The sequence below is a fragment of the Pogonomyrmex barbatus genome, unplaced genomic scaffold, assembly GCF_055798465.1.
Source record: "Pogonomyrmex barbatus isolate J1 unplaced genomic scaffold, ASM5579846v1 scaffold2, whole genome shotgun sequence".
Classification (NCBI taxonomy): Eukaryota; Metazoa; Arthropoda; class Insecta; order Hymenoptera; family Formicidae; genus Pogonomyrmex; species Pogonomyrmex barbatus.
Window position 1 is genome coordinate 4,116,430 of NW_028297116.1, and position 10,840 is coordinate 4,127,269.

The 10,840-nt window shown below is 31.4% G+C and overlaps 2 protein-coding genes and 1 long non-coding RNA gene across 6 annotated transcripts; 2 read left to right on the forward strand and 1 right to left on the reverse strand.

Moving 5' to 3' along the window:
* Positions 1–726: 726 nt before the first annotated feature.
* LOC105422422 (uncharacterized) lies at positions 727–3,331 on the forward strand. The gene is made up of 4 exons (XM_089076239.1): positions 727–930; positions 1,427–1,546; positions 1,853–1,939; positions 2,012–3,331. Exons 1-4 carry the CDS (start codon positions 858–860, stop codon positions 2,152–2,154), a joined length of 423 nt encoding a protein of 140 aa, XP_088932365.1. The 5' UTR covers positions 727–857; the 3' UTR covers positions 2,155–3,331.
* Positions 2,736–8,730, reverse strand: LOC105422421 (putative fibroblast growth factor 1). 4 transcript variants are annotated; one of them, XM_011631779.3, is made up of 5 exons: positions 8,331–8,730; positions 6,734–6,970; positions 4,616–4,809; positions 4,381–4,484; positions 2,736–3,726 (listed from the first exon to the last, which is right to left on the reverse strand). In XM_011631779.3, exons 2-5 carry the CDS (start codon positions 6,952–6,954, stop codon positions 3,538–3,540), a joined length of 708 nt encoding a protein of 235 aa, XP_011630081.2. In that variant the 5' UTR covers positions 6,955–6,970; positions 8,331–8,730; the 3' UTR covers positions 2,736–3,537. The 4 variants fall into 4 exon arrangements, with proteins under 4 accessions (XP_011630081.2, XP_011630082.2, XP_011630080.2 ...); XM_011631780.3 differs by having other exon boundaries at positions 6,734–6,973; positions 8,331–8,728; XM_011631778.3 differs by lacking the exon at positions 8,331–8,730 and adding an exon at positions 7,700–7,873.
* Positions 4,773–6,871, forward strand: LOC148936585 (uncharacterized). Its single transcript, XR_016139089.1, has 2 exons — positions 4,773–4,912; positions 5,305–6,871. It is a non-coding gene; the product is annotated as an uncharacterized LOC148936585 (long non-coding RNA).
* Positions 8,731–10,840: the final 2,110 nt, after the last annotated feature.

Sequence of the window (10,840 nt, forward strand, 5' to 3'; positions counted from 1 at the left end):
AAGCTACATGGGTAAAATTAGATGGGTTTTAGATGAGAAAATGTAGGTGAGGGATAGATGGAAAAAACTATGTGGGAGCTAGATGGGTAAAACTAATTGCTAGATGGGATAAACAAGGTGGAGGCTCGATGGAAAAAACTAGCTGACGACTAGCTGGTAAAAACTAGCTATTAGCTTTGCTTCTCATAATCCAAGCAGCGCACCGCATCGCCACAAATCAACATAACACATGAGCGAGCACTGATTTAATATCAAAGTAAAATTGTACATAAACGTAACCTCTCTATCTCTGTATATTAATTTGTGCGAGATACTAATTTTTGCGAAATAAATATCTCAAGATTGGAAGCATTCTTAAAAATATATATGTGTGTATATATATATATATATATATATATATATATTTACATATACATATACAAATATATTATTTTAATTCAAGTGTTATTTCTTTAATTTGTGTTTGTAGAATTATAAACGTGCGCGATTTGAGATCCATTTTCTCCTTCTTGTTGGAAATCCTTTTGTGTCTAGAATATCGAGCAATCTAACCGATGCGTCGTGCAAGGAGTCGCGTGGCAAATGATACAATAAAATGGGATGTTTTGATTGGTCAATTCGTGACGCGACGGATGACGCGACGCGTGACGCGCTTAATAGGAATTCACCCTTACATTGACCGTAGCTTATGAATACCGGCTTATGAATGTCGGTCCACGACTCTCAATTCGTCTCGACGCCCGCGATCGATAAAGTTGAGTCGATCATTAAACCTGCGCGTATTTGCGTCGTGTGTCGTGTGTGAAGTTTTGTGAACGATTTCGTTTCACGGTGGTAACCAGTTCGTTGTGATTCAAATGTCGGCGACGATGACAGCCAAGCTTCAAGACGACATGAATAGTATACCTCTGGCAGACGATGATCCTCAGGGTGAGAATTTAAAGCTAATTACGCGACGTCTGTGTGAGTAACTGTTCGTTACTCCGCGCATGTGATGAATTATAACCTAATTTATTTGGAGCAACTTACGCTAATTACTCTGATTTTTATTTAATACTTATTTGTTACTATTTGCTAACTTCTTTCGTTTTCGTTTATATACGAGATTGCATTTTCTAATAGCATAGAAATTATACAAGTTGCATTTAGCATTGAATGGACACTGCCTAATGTGACATTTACCCCATTTGTCAGAATTTACCCCATTTGATATGCGAATAATGTAAGATTTAATTAGGTTTTCTACTTTGAAATCTTTAATTATATTTTATGCAATTTTATTTTTATGCAATTTGCTTGTTCTTTGACGATTATGGAGGAGAAAACATATCGCATATTTACCTGATATTTACCTGAATCTTTGAATTTTTTTAATTGATACCGTAGAATCACATTAATAAGGTCACTTCTCACACATTATTCATAGTGATAATACCAGAAGAGGAAGTTTTGGACAATGCCTCGCATATGTCCGATGCACTAGGGAGAGGACGTAGTATGGATTCCATTCCATCAACATTTACTAATGGAAGCTGTAGTCCTAACAGTAAGTGATATTAGTATCAATTTCTTTTGATGTCTCTTGTCACTTGCTTCTGCATTGCTTCTGCATTGTTTGTCTTTTCAAGTAAATATTTCAAGTAATATTAAAATGTTAATATTTTGCATGTTTATAGATGATTGAATAGAGTAATATTAGATAAACAGAATTTTGGTATCTATTATCAAGTCATATTCAACTATTACTGTATGTCCAAATAAAAATTATAACATTTTGAGAGAATTTTCATTTTTTTTTATATAATTGTAATATTAAATTAAAGTGGTTCAAAAGAATTTATATTAATCATAGGTTTAGATCCAGACATTAGCCCAGATGAGCAAGAAGAAAAAGCCAGATTGATTGCACAAGTTCTTGAACTGCAAAATACATTAGATGGTATGTATATGTTGTTCCATTAAAAAACAATATATTTATTGTAATTTCTGTAAATATATATATTTTGTTTAGATCTGTCACAGAGAGTAGACAGCGTGAAGGAAGAAAATCTTAAGTTAAGAAGCGAGAATCAGGTTCTAAGCCAGTATATTGAAAATTTAATGTCAGCATCGAGTGTATTTCAGTCAACAAGTCCTAATACTAAGAAAAAGTAAATTATCATATTGATTAAATAAATTAGATTGTGTATAAATAAGTTACAATGAGAAGTAATTCTGATTGTTTTAGAAAGTATGTGCATGTGCATATAATTACAATTTACGCTTAGTAGAAGATATCGAATTTTTAAAAATATCTTTCTTAGTATTTTGTGCTCTTAATTTATTTTCGTTTGTACATACTTTCTACGAGAAAAAAATAATTTTCTAATTAAACAATTTACTTTTTCAGTCAGATATAATCAAACATTTTTTTTATATGTATAAGATTTTATAATATATTTACTGTGACTGTAACTTGAAACACGCTTATAATTATGATTGTACGCACCAAAGAGATCCATTTTATACTTTTTACAATTTTTATGAAACATAAATGCTTCGCAAATTTTGAAAAAAAATTTATTATGTAAGTTAATTATTTTAGATATAATTTGCTTAATTTTTAAAAGAATGTTTAGAACTTTATTTCTATGAAACTAATATAGTAATATCGATGATATTTATTTGTTATACTAGATAAAATAATACAATCTAGTACAAGTCGGAAGTAAGTAATATATGAGGCTAAGTAAAAATATTTTTAAATAATTTAATAATTGTATCTTTTAATTTTTTATTTAACGTACACTATTAACGTACACTTTAATTAATAAATTTGTTACATGTAATTACTAATTCATCTCTCTTTCATACATTTGCTTTTCATATATTTCTTCGGAAGCTCGAAATGCACACTTTACATTTGTAAAACCAAGTATTAAAACATTTAAAGCTACATATATATGTATGTATATCGAGTTATTTGCTTTTTTTAATAAAAATTCTTGTTTGTAAAATCTTGATATATAAACGCATTGTATGTAGATGTACAAAAAGGATAAGATTATATACAATTGCAATACGTTGTAATGAATAACATATTACACAAAAAGCTAATGTTCGTACACATGTGAGCAAGATGGCCATATAAATTTGTTTACCATGAAACAATTTAAATTATGTATGCAATCATCTTGCTTGTAAACGACGATAATAATAGATATGTATTTATTGCAAATGAGAAAAACTGCAACCTGCGAGTTTCAGTTAAGGGCACAAGCAGAATGCACAATCCTAATTATTCCATTGTTGAGTGACACAGCGTTATAATAAATATTATATTCTATTGGAACGTTACTGTGTTCGATGATTATCAATTCTTCCGATAATTTTCCTTATTCCTTATCAAACAATTGTTTCTATTTATTGTTTCTATTCATAAAGCGTTCATTTATCACTATCCTGGATTTCTTTTCAGTTTCAATGTTCTTGTACGCAACGAATAGAATGCTGGAAGTAAGAAGCATGCCTCATAAAACATGTCTTGAAAATTTTTGATTAATCCTCTTGAATGGCCGAAAATTGTATCGCTTTTTGTCCCCAGGACGTTTTCGGTCCTGGTTTTGCTCGTCCATTTTTCTTTATTCCTATCCACCATCCGTAATGCACATATTTACGCGATCGGAATGCATCGTAGGAACCAATGCTCCATTGTTCCCATTCGGTATTGTCATTAATCATATTTACCTAAAATTGAAATTAAATAAATCACATTTATAATAAATTTTAACATTATAGAATTCTTATTAATTTTTTGTAATCCTGTATTGAGTTGATTCAATTTAATTTAGTCTAACATGTAATTTACCATAATTAGCAAACATATAATAATACTTTAAAAATCTACAAATTTCTCTAGATAATAAAAATTCTCATTTATTTGCGAGAAATAATTTAGAAATAATTTTGCAAAGAATTAATCAATATTTTGCGCAAGAGATAATTTATTAACTAATGTGATTAAGTAATATTAATTATTTATTAGTTTTTATGTTCCCTTCAATTATCAATTAATAATTATATAAATTTATGTCAATTATTATATTCATTACTAGATATTTTTGACAGAATTAAATTTACAGTAAAATTATTGTGAGAATCAGGCCGAATAAAAGCACTGAGGGAATTTCACGCAGATCTGCGTAGAATTTCATAGAGTGCTATATATAAAATTCTGCGATGTGAGTGGTACAACGGTTATAGCACAACGGCTTTATATTTTTCTCAGCCATAAACAATTTTGTTGTAACGATAAAATTTACGGACAGGCCGAGTTAACTTGTGTTCTTATATTCTTATAGTTAATCATCCTATAATTAATATTTCCCTTTCATGTCTTACCTCTCCATATAATCGGCCTTTCTTGTTGAATGCCAAATAGAGTCTCGTTTCAACGCTTTGTATTCGGATAACACCAAAAGAGACTGGTGTTACATGAAGTAGAGCTGCAAAAATAAATAAATCTTGATAACGAAAATCTTAATATTGTTCATAACCTTAATAAATTGTTGTTACGTTACATATGTAATATACATATCACGTTTCTTTTATTTCACGATTTAGTGATGAAAATTACCATGCGATTCCTTATTTCCAGATAATCCTCGAACTCGTCCTGATGATGTAATTGCCAAATGATAACCAGTGCGGCAGTATAGTTTTATTATTCGACAATTATAGATAGGATTTTTTGCTGGTTGTCGAGGATCCCATATTATGTAAGGCGAGTACTTGCGTGATTTGGAGTTTCGTTCAATGTTGCGTGGTGTTCTACAATTGCAATCAGATAGTCCATAGATTGCCTGCATATAGTTATATATTACGTAATGCAGACAAGAATAGAGAATAAATCTATTTATCTTTTACAGCAAAGGTAATTTATCAAAGTATAAAGATCAGATTAATTAAAGAGCATTAATTAAAGTAATGAATTAGTTTTACCGTTAACAAATGATAGCAAAATTGTATGAGAGATAACTATTTGTAGTATTTTGGAAAAAAATATCTTTCTTATAAATGAAAATTGAACTATGATAAAAAATGTGAACGATAATAATTCTCAATTACAATTAGTGAAAACGAAATGGTTTAAATTAATATTTTATTATATATTGATATTATATATTTTGACATATTCTTGATATTTCTTTTGGCGTATTATACTTCCTAAGCCTAAGTTAGATGTTAGGGGTTTATCTTTGCTACTACTATAGGGTGTTCACGCCTTTATGGACGTTGCGGAATATAGGTCGGCCGGTTTTCCAGGTCAGTAAGCTCCCTGAATGAAGCGCACCACGCGATACCGTAGGCGCTCTCCCGCACTTCGTTAATTTTAAACCGATTCTCGGGGAAGAGGAAACGAAATGTCAATAGGCTTTGTGCGAAAGTTACGCGAACAGCTTGGTCATCAGAAGGTATATTTTAACGCTGTTAATTTTATATGGCTTCGCATACAAATGGTGCTCATAGTAATCTTCCGCGCCAACAAAATTGATTTCCACACAAAAATAGAAAGGAAATCATCAAAATCCTTAATTTATTATGTACTTTTCTCTTTGCTTAAAAGCGACGAATTTTTTTTCTTTCTTTTTTTTCTTCTAAAAAAAAAAAATATAATAAGCGATATTTTTCACGAAGAACGCATATTAACTTGATATAATTTTTCTCACGCATCTGCTTTTAATTAGAAACTATTATTTTTATTCGCAAGATCAAGATATCAAGAAAAGGGCATCTCTTATTTTTTTCCGTTGAAGCATATCTTCACCGTTAAATTATTTTATTTCTATATGATATAATTACATATAATTTTATGAAATAATTTTTCGAGATATTTAATGACTCGGAAAATAACAAGCCACAGATTATCTATAGATATTGTGAATTAATGTTTATTATTATTTTAGATATGCAACTTTTGCTGATTCTAAAAACTCTCTTTCGCGTGACGCAAAATTGTTCTTTTCCGACACAATGGAAACGCGATAAAAGTGACTCTTTTTCATTCTTGCAAATTTCCATTTTTCCATCGCGAACGGTGTGCACCGCATCTCGCGGTAAACTCGTTAAAATGTGTGTCGATCATAATTTCGTATATCGCGTTGTCGCGTTATAACGTTGCGCAATACACGTGGAATTATAGTCGCGACGTTGCACGGCAGCCGTGCTCGTTTGATACCGTTAATAACACAAACTACACCTAGTGCATCTGTTGACCCTGCAGCGATATGGAGCAGAAAGTTAATCGAGTCAAGTGATCAATGAATGTACGTTGTAATGTACGTGTTGAAGAGCGACTAGGTAGACAAACACATTTGCCGTATATCCAGTGAAGGACAGGCATACTTTACCCTGTTTCAGTAATTATGCTAATCGTCTATTTATGCGAATTGCACATTTCGCCAGCATTAAAATTCATGAAATCCTATTAAAGTCCGTGAACGAAAATGCAAGTAAAAGGAACTCTTACAGAAATATTTAATACTGACTGAAATATAATAATTGGAAAGTATTTTGAGTGCTAAATTTGTATAAGGGTAGTTAACAATTTGTTATATTTTGCGGACAAGTTTTTATTTTTATTTATTTATTTATTTTTTTTTTTTATATCGAGATATCTTTTTTAATTGCACGATTTATTTGATTTGTATTTATTTCTCTTGCGATTTAATTATAAATCCAAATCCGACTATACCCGTTTCCGTCAAAGGTGACGGTCGAGGTTGGAGCTCTTCTAGTTTCCCTCTTCTTTCGGCCGTCGCGAACCACCTCTTTCCCATTCTCCGTTACATCGTAATCCTCTTGAAGGGACAATTCCGTGTCATAGCTGTCGTCGCTGCAACTGTCATCGATATCGCTGCACTCCTCGTCGCACGTTGGTGCTTCTAGATTCTCGTGAATCCAGCGCAAACTCATTTTCCCAGTTTCTCCGCTGCTGCATAAATTCACAAATTCATTTTCATTTCATTATCTAGTACCAAATGTGCGATCACCTGATTTATCTCGCTACCGCATTTAATATTGTTACAGTGTAAGAATCGTATCGCGTTTGCGGCTAAACATGAGACCACAGAATGCGAAATTATAGATCACAGAGGCATACATTTATGTGCTATTCGATCATAATTCTATGTTGCAAAAAGCAACATAAAAAACTCGATCTATCATTTGAATAATTGCAATAAGATTACTGTGTTAATGAGAGCAATACTAATTTTAAAGAAGCTAAGCTGAATTATTTAATGAAATCAATATTTATATATTTCTCTCTTAAAATTATTATATGCCAATTCGTTTACTAAATTGCATTTAAAATTTTAATTTGTCTAATGGTACAATTTTATTAATAACTGTAGTAACTGTATTATATCATCTTTCTATTTTTTAACTTTTTCAGACTATTTTTATATTAAATAAAATTTCATAAAACAGAGAAATTGTATTTTATCATATTTTGTTACACTTTTCAACTTGCTTTTCTCGTAACATCTTAAGTGGAAATTGAATTAAATAATTATTTATGTCTTTTGCCAGAAAAAAATCCAGATAGCTCTAAAGTTTCTTCTGAGCAAACAGCAATATTCTCATGTTTATCGAGAAAGACGGCGGGAAGATAGCAGGTGAAATCTCTTTCTATTCACGAATGTTGGGAAGCACCCACGCGTGCGAAACACTTTTCATTCGGGGCAGAAATAGGCACTATAGCGTTCGAGATTTAACGGTGATCTCGGTCTACTAGTGGCCGTATTAGATGTCGAGTGTATAGATAGATCGCGCGTATCGAGACGTATTTAATGCACGAATAATATTAAATTAATTCAAGCAGAAGCACACAAGTCACACAAGTTAAGCACAATGAATTCAGGGGGCGATCATCCGAGGATCCACATATAGCAACTGCAATTAGCAACTTAAATTCCTCTTCGATGTAGCAACTCACGACAGTAACATGCGCATTAATTACTTTACAGCTGTCGCTACATTGTACTATTTGCAAGAAGCACTGACAGCAACATCGAATATGTTACATAGATTACATTACGGAGATTATACTTTTTCCACACACGAACGTGAATATATACATCGTGTCAAATTTCTTGCGAAAATTAAAGAAGAAGGAGGAAAAATTAAGATGTACGTTGAAGAAACAATTGAGCTTGAACGAATTCGATTGAGAAGATATATGTCCCTTCGATCACGTGACACTTTAGACAGACTCGAGGAAGAAAGCTGATTTCTTCCGCGCGCACAAGGATCCATCGAGCTTGATAATTGTACAGGCGCCCACCTACCTGGGTGCTCCACGTTTATCACGCGACTGAGCCCGGTTCTCCCGTGGCTCGTCGAATAATAGCAAACATGACGCCGGCCTACTGACAGTCACCAGCGTCGGCGGTCTGTGGATTCCTGGTGAAGCGAATTAAAAATGGAGCACGCCTCCGAGCGTTCCAAGCGCATGCACGCGCATCTTTTTTTAAGGCTCTCTTAAAGGAGCCGCTATTAGGAGGCCGTTTCTGAAGAGGTGCGCTGGCTTTGATAGATGTTGAGAGACACGTCGGGAGACCTTTGACCTTTTAACGGCGAATCATTTGGCACGATCTGGCACGCCTCGAATAGAATTATTGATAATAACAAATCAATCGCGGAATTTTTTCCTGGTGAGCCTCCTCTTCCTGCGGTTTATCGTTTATTAAAGCTTCTGTCGCAGCTAATCTATAAATTTATAAGAATAGATAATAATATGCCCTATTAATTTATTCCAAATATTTATAAAAACATATGAATTTTCAGATATATTCTTCTTTTTGTGTAACATCCGATTGTTTCATTGAGTTTATATGTAAGTCGACGAAGCAAATGTATAAATTTGCAATTTACAATGAAAATCACAGTGTTCTGATTTATCGGCAACATTCTATAAAATTACAGTCATTTCTTCTTTAGAATTATATAAGTGATGATTAATATTAAAACATTTGACAATAGAAATGCTTTTCTTCGAATTATTACAAATTTGTGTTTTTGTTAATTATTCACTTTGTACTTTCTGTTAACTTATATAGATGGCGAAGCTGGTATATAATTACAGTTCTATAGATTGATTTTCTATAGTAGAGATGCTTAATTCGTATCATTTGAATTTAGCGAAATCCGAATTCAATATACTACAGACGCTCGCATACATTTACATATCATATACATTCATATACGAATGCAATAGATATTTGAATAATAAGAAAAAGAAGAATTAAATTTATGTACACGGTATAAATCGCAAGTAGAACAGTGGAAGCTAAAATTTATTTTTTGTTTATCCCTTAATTGTTATATCCTCTAATTGTTATATCTCTTAATTTAAAAATCTACAAAAATTGAAGTATATCTGCTCAACGATGTTCTAAGACATTTAATTTATCTACAGTATTCTTGATAGTCTTAAAATATATTGTTTTGAGAATTCTTGTAAATTGGTAAAAAGATTTTAATATTAAAAAAAATATTATAAAATTTTAATATTAAAATTTTTAGATTACAAGTATTTGGAGATAAAAAGATGTTTTTTCCGAAAATCCTATCGATAATAGGATAGGATGTCTGGAAAAAAATATAAAAACATTATAAATATTTTTATTATAAATATGCATTATATTTATAATAATATAAATTTTAATTTACCATAGTAGACTAAACTAAAGAAAAGCAAAGAAAAAGAACAACAAAATTAATTTTTTATATTAATTTTTTTACATGTTTAATATTTAATTTATATTTTTTGATTATTAAATTTTCCATTCGATTATTGGTGCTAAAGTCAAATTAATCGCGCTGAAAGTTTTATTCTTATTCACGAAACACATAAAATGTGAGTCGTCTTACGATTCCACCATTAATGCTTGTGCTGCTTTTATCAGCGATAAGGTCGTCGTCCCGGAGTTCACCGTTCGTGATTGTACCTGCAGAAAGTGTTATGGCTATCGATCGAGCGTAGCATATTTCGATACATTATTTGTACAACTAATAATAACGGCTCTAGTATGAGGTATGTTGAGTATGTTGAATCACAGCGGAGCAATAAGGTAATGCGTAACATATTAACCCTTTGTGGAGTGCCATGCAATTTTCGCTGCGTGAAGTGACCGTGAAGTGACTAGGGATCGGCTTTAATAGATTCATAGACCGCGCAATTTTTGTCGCTTAATCATAAAGCAGCGGATCTATAGCTGTCAAGGAGAACAGCTACAATAATTACAAAATACACAGCGGTTTGCAAAGATATTCGAGCAGTTTTGTTTAATTTATAAATGTATTTAATTATATTTATCACTGTAATTGCAAATTTATTTTTATTACAAATTAGATTGTGCGCCAATTTAAAAATTCATATGTATTTTCTACAGATTTGCAAAGAAAAATTTTTAATTGGTTATTCTAATCAAGAATAAATTATTTTTTATACTACTTCTGAAAAAATTTTATTGATTGGTATTATTATGTAATTACTATTATATATACTAATGTCAGTCAATTTTATAAATAAAATACAAAATACACATTTACGAAAAAACGAGATGAATTACTGTATTTATATATTATATTACATATGCCATAAAAGTTTCCATAATGTTTAAGATATATAAGAAACAATTATATGCCTATAAATCGGTGGATATCTACTTAAAAGATTAAGATATAAATAAAATATTTAAATATACTAGACCGTATTTTTTCTCCTGTCTTCCTTGTAGATTGTGTTTGCAAGGATACAAAGGGTCAATTTCATCGAAGCGTTGACTCAAGCGAC

Coding starts and splice junctions, on each gene's coding strand:
- LOC105422422 (XM_089076239.1), top strand. CDS start 858: ATGTCGGCGACGATGACAGCCAAGCTTCAAGACGACATGAATAGTATA. Junction 931..1,426: donor GGCAGACGATGATCCTCAGG/GTGAGAATTTAA, acceptor CATTATTCATAG/TGATAATACCAGAAGAGGAA. Junction 1,940..2,011: donor ACTGCAAAATACATTAGATG/GTATGTATATGT, acceptor TATTTTGTTTAG/ATCTGTCACAGAGAGTAGAC.
- LOC105422421 (XM_011631777.3), bottom strand. CDS start 7,719: ATGAAAAGTGTTTCGCACGC. Junction 6,974..7,699: donor ATGAAAAGTGTTTCGCACGC/GTGGGTGCTTCC, acceptor GAATTTATGCAG/CAGCGGAGAAACTGGGAAAA. Junction 4,810..6,733: donor GTCACCTTTGACGGAAACGG/GTATAGTCGGAT, acceptor TTGCAATTGTAG/AACACCACGCAACATTGAAC.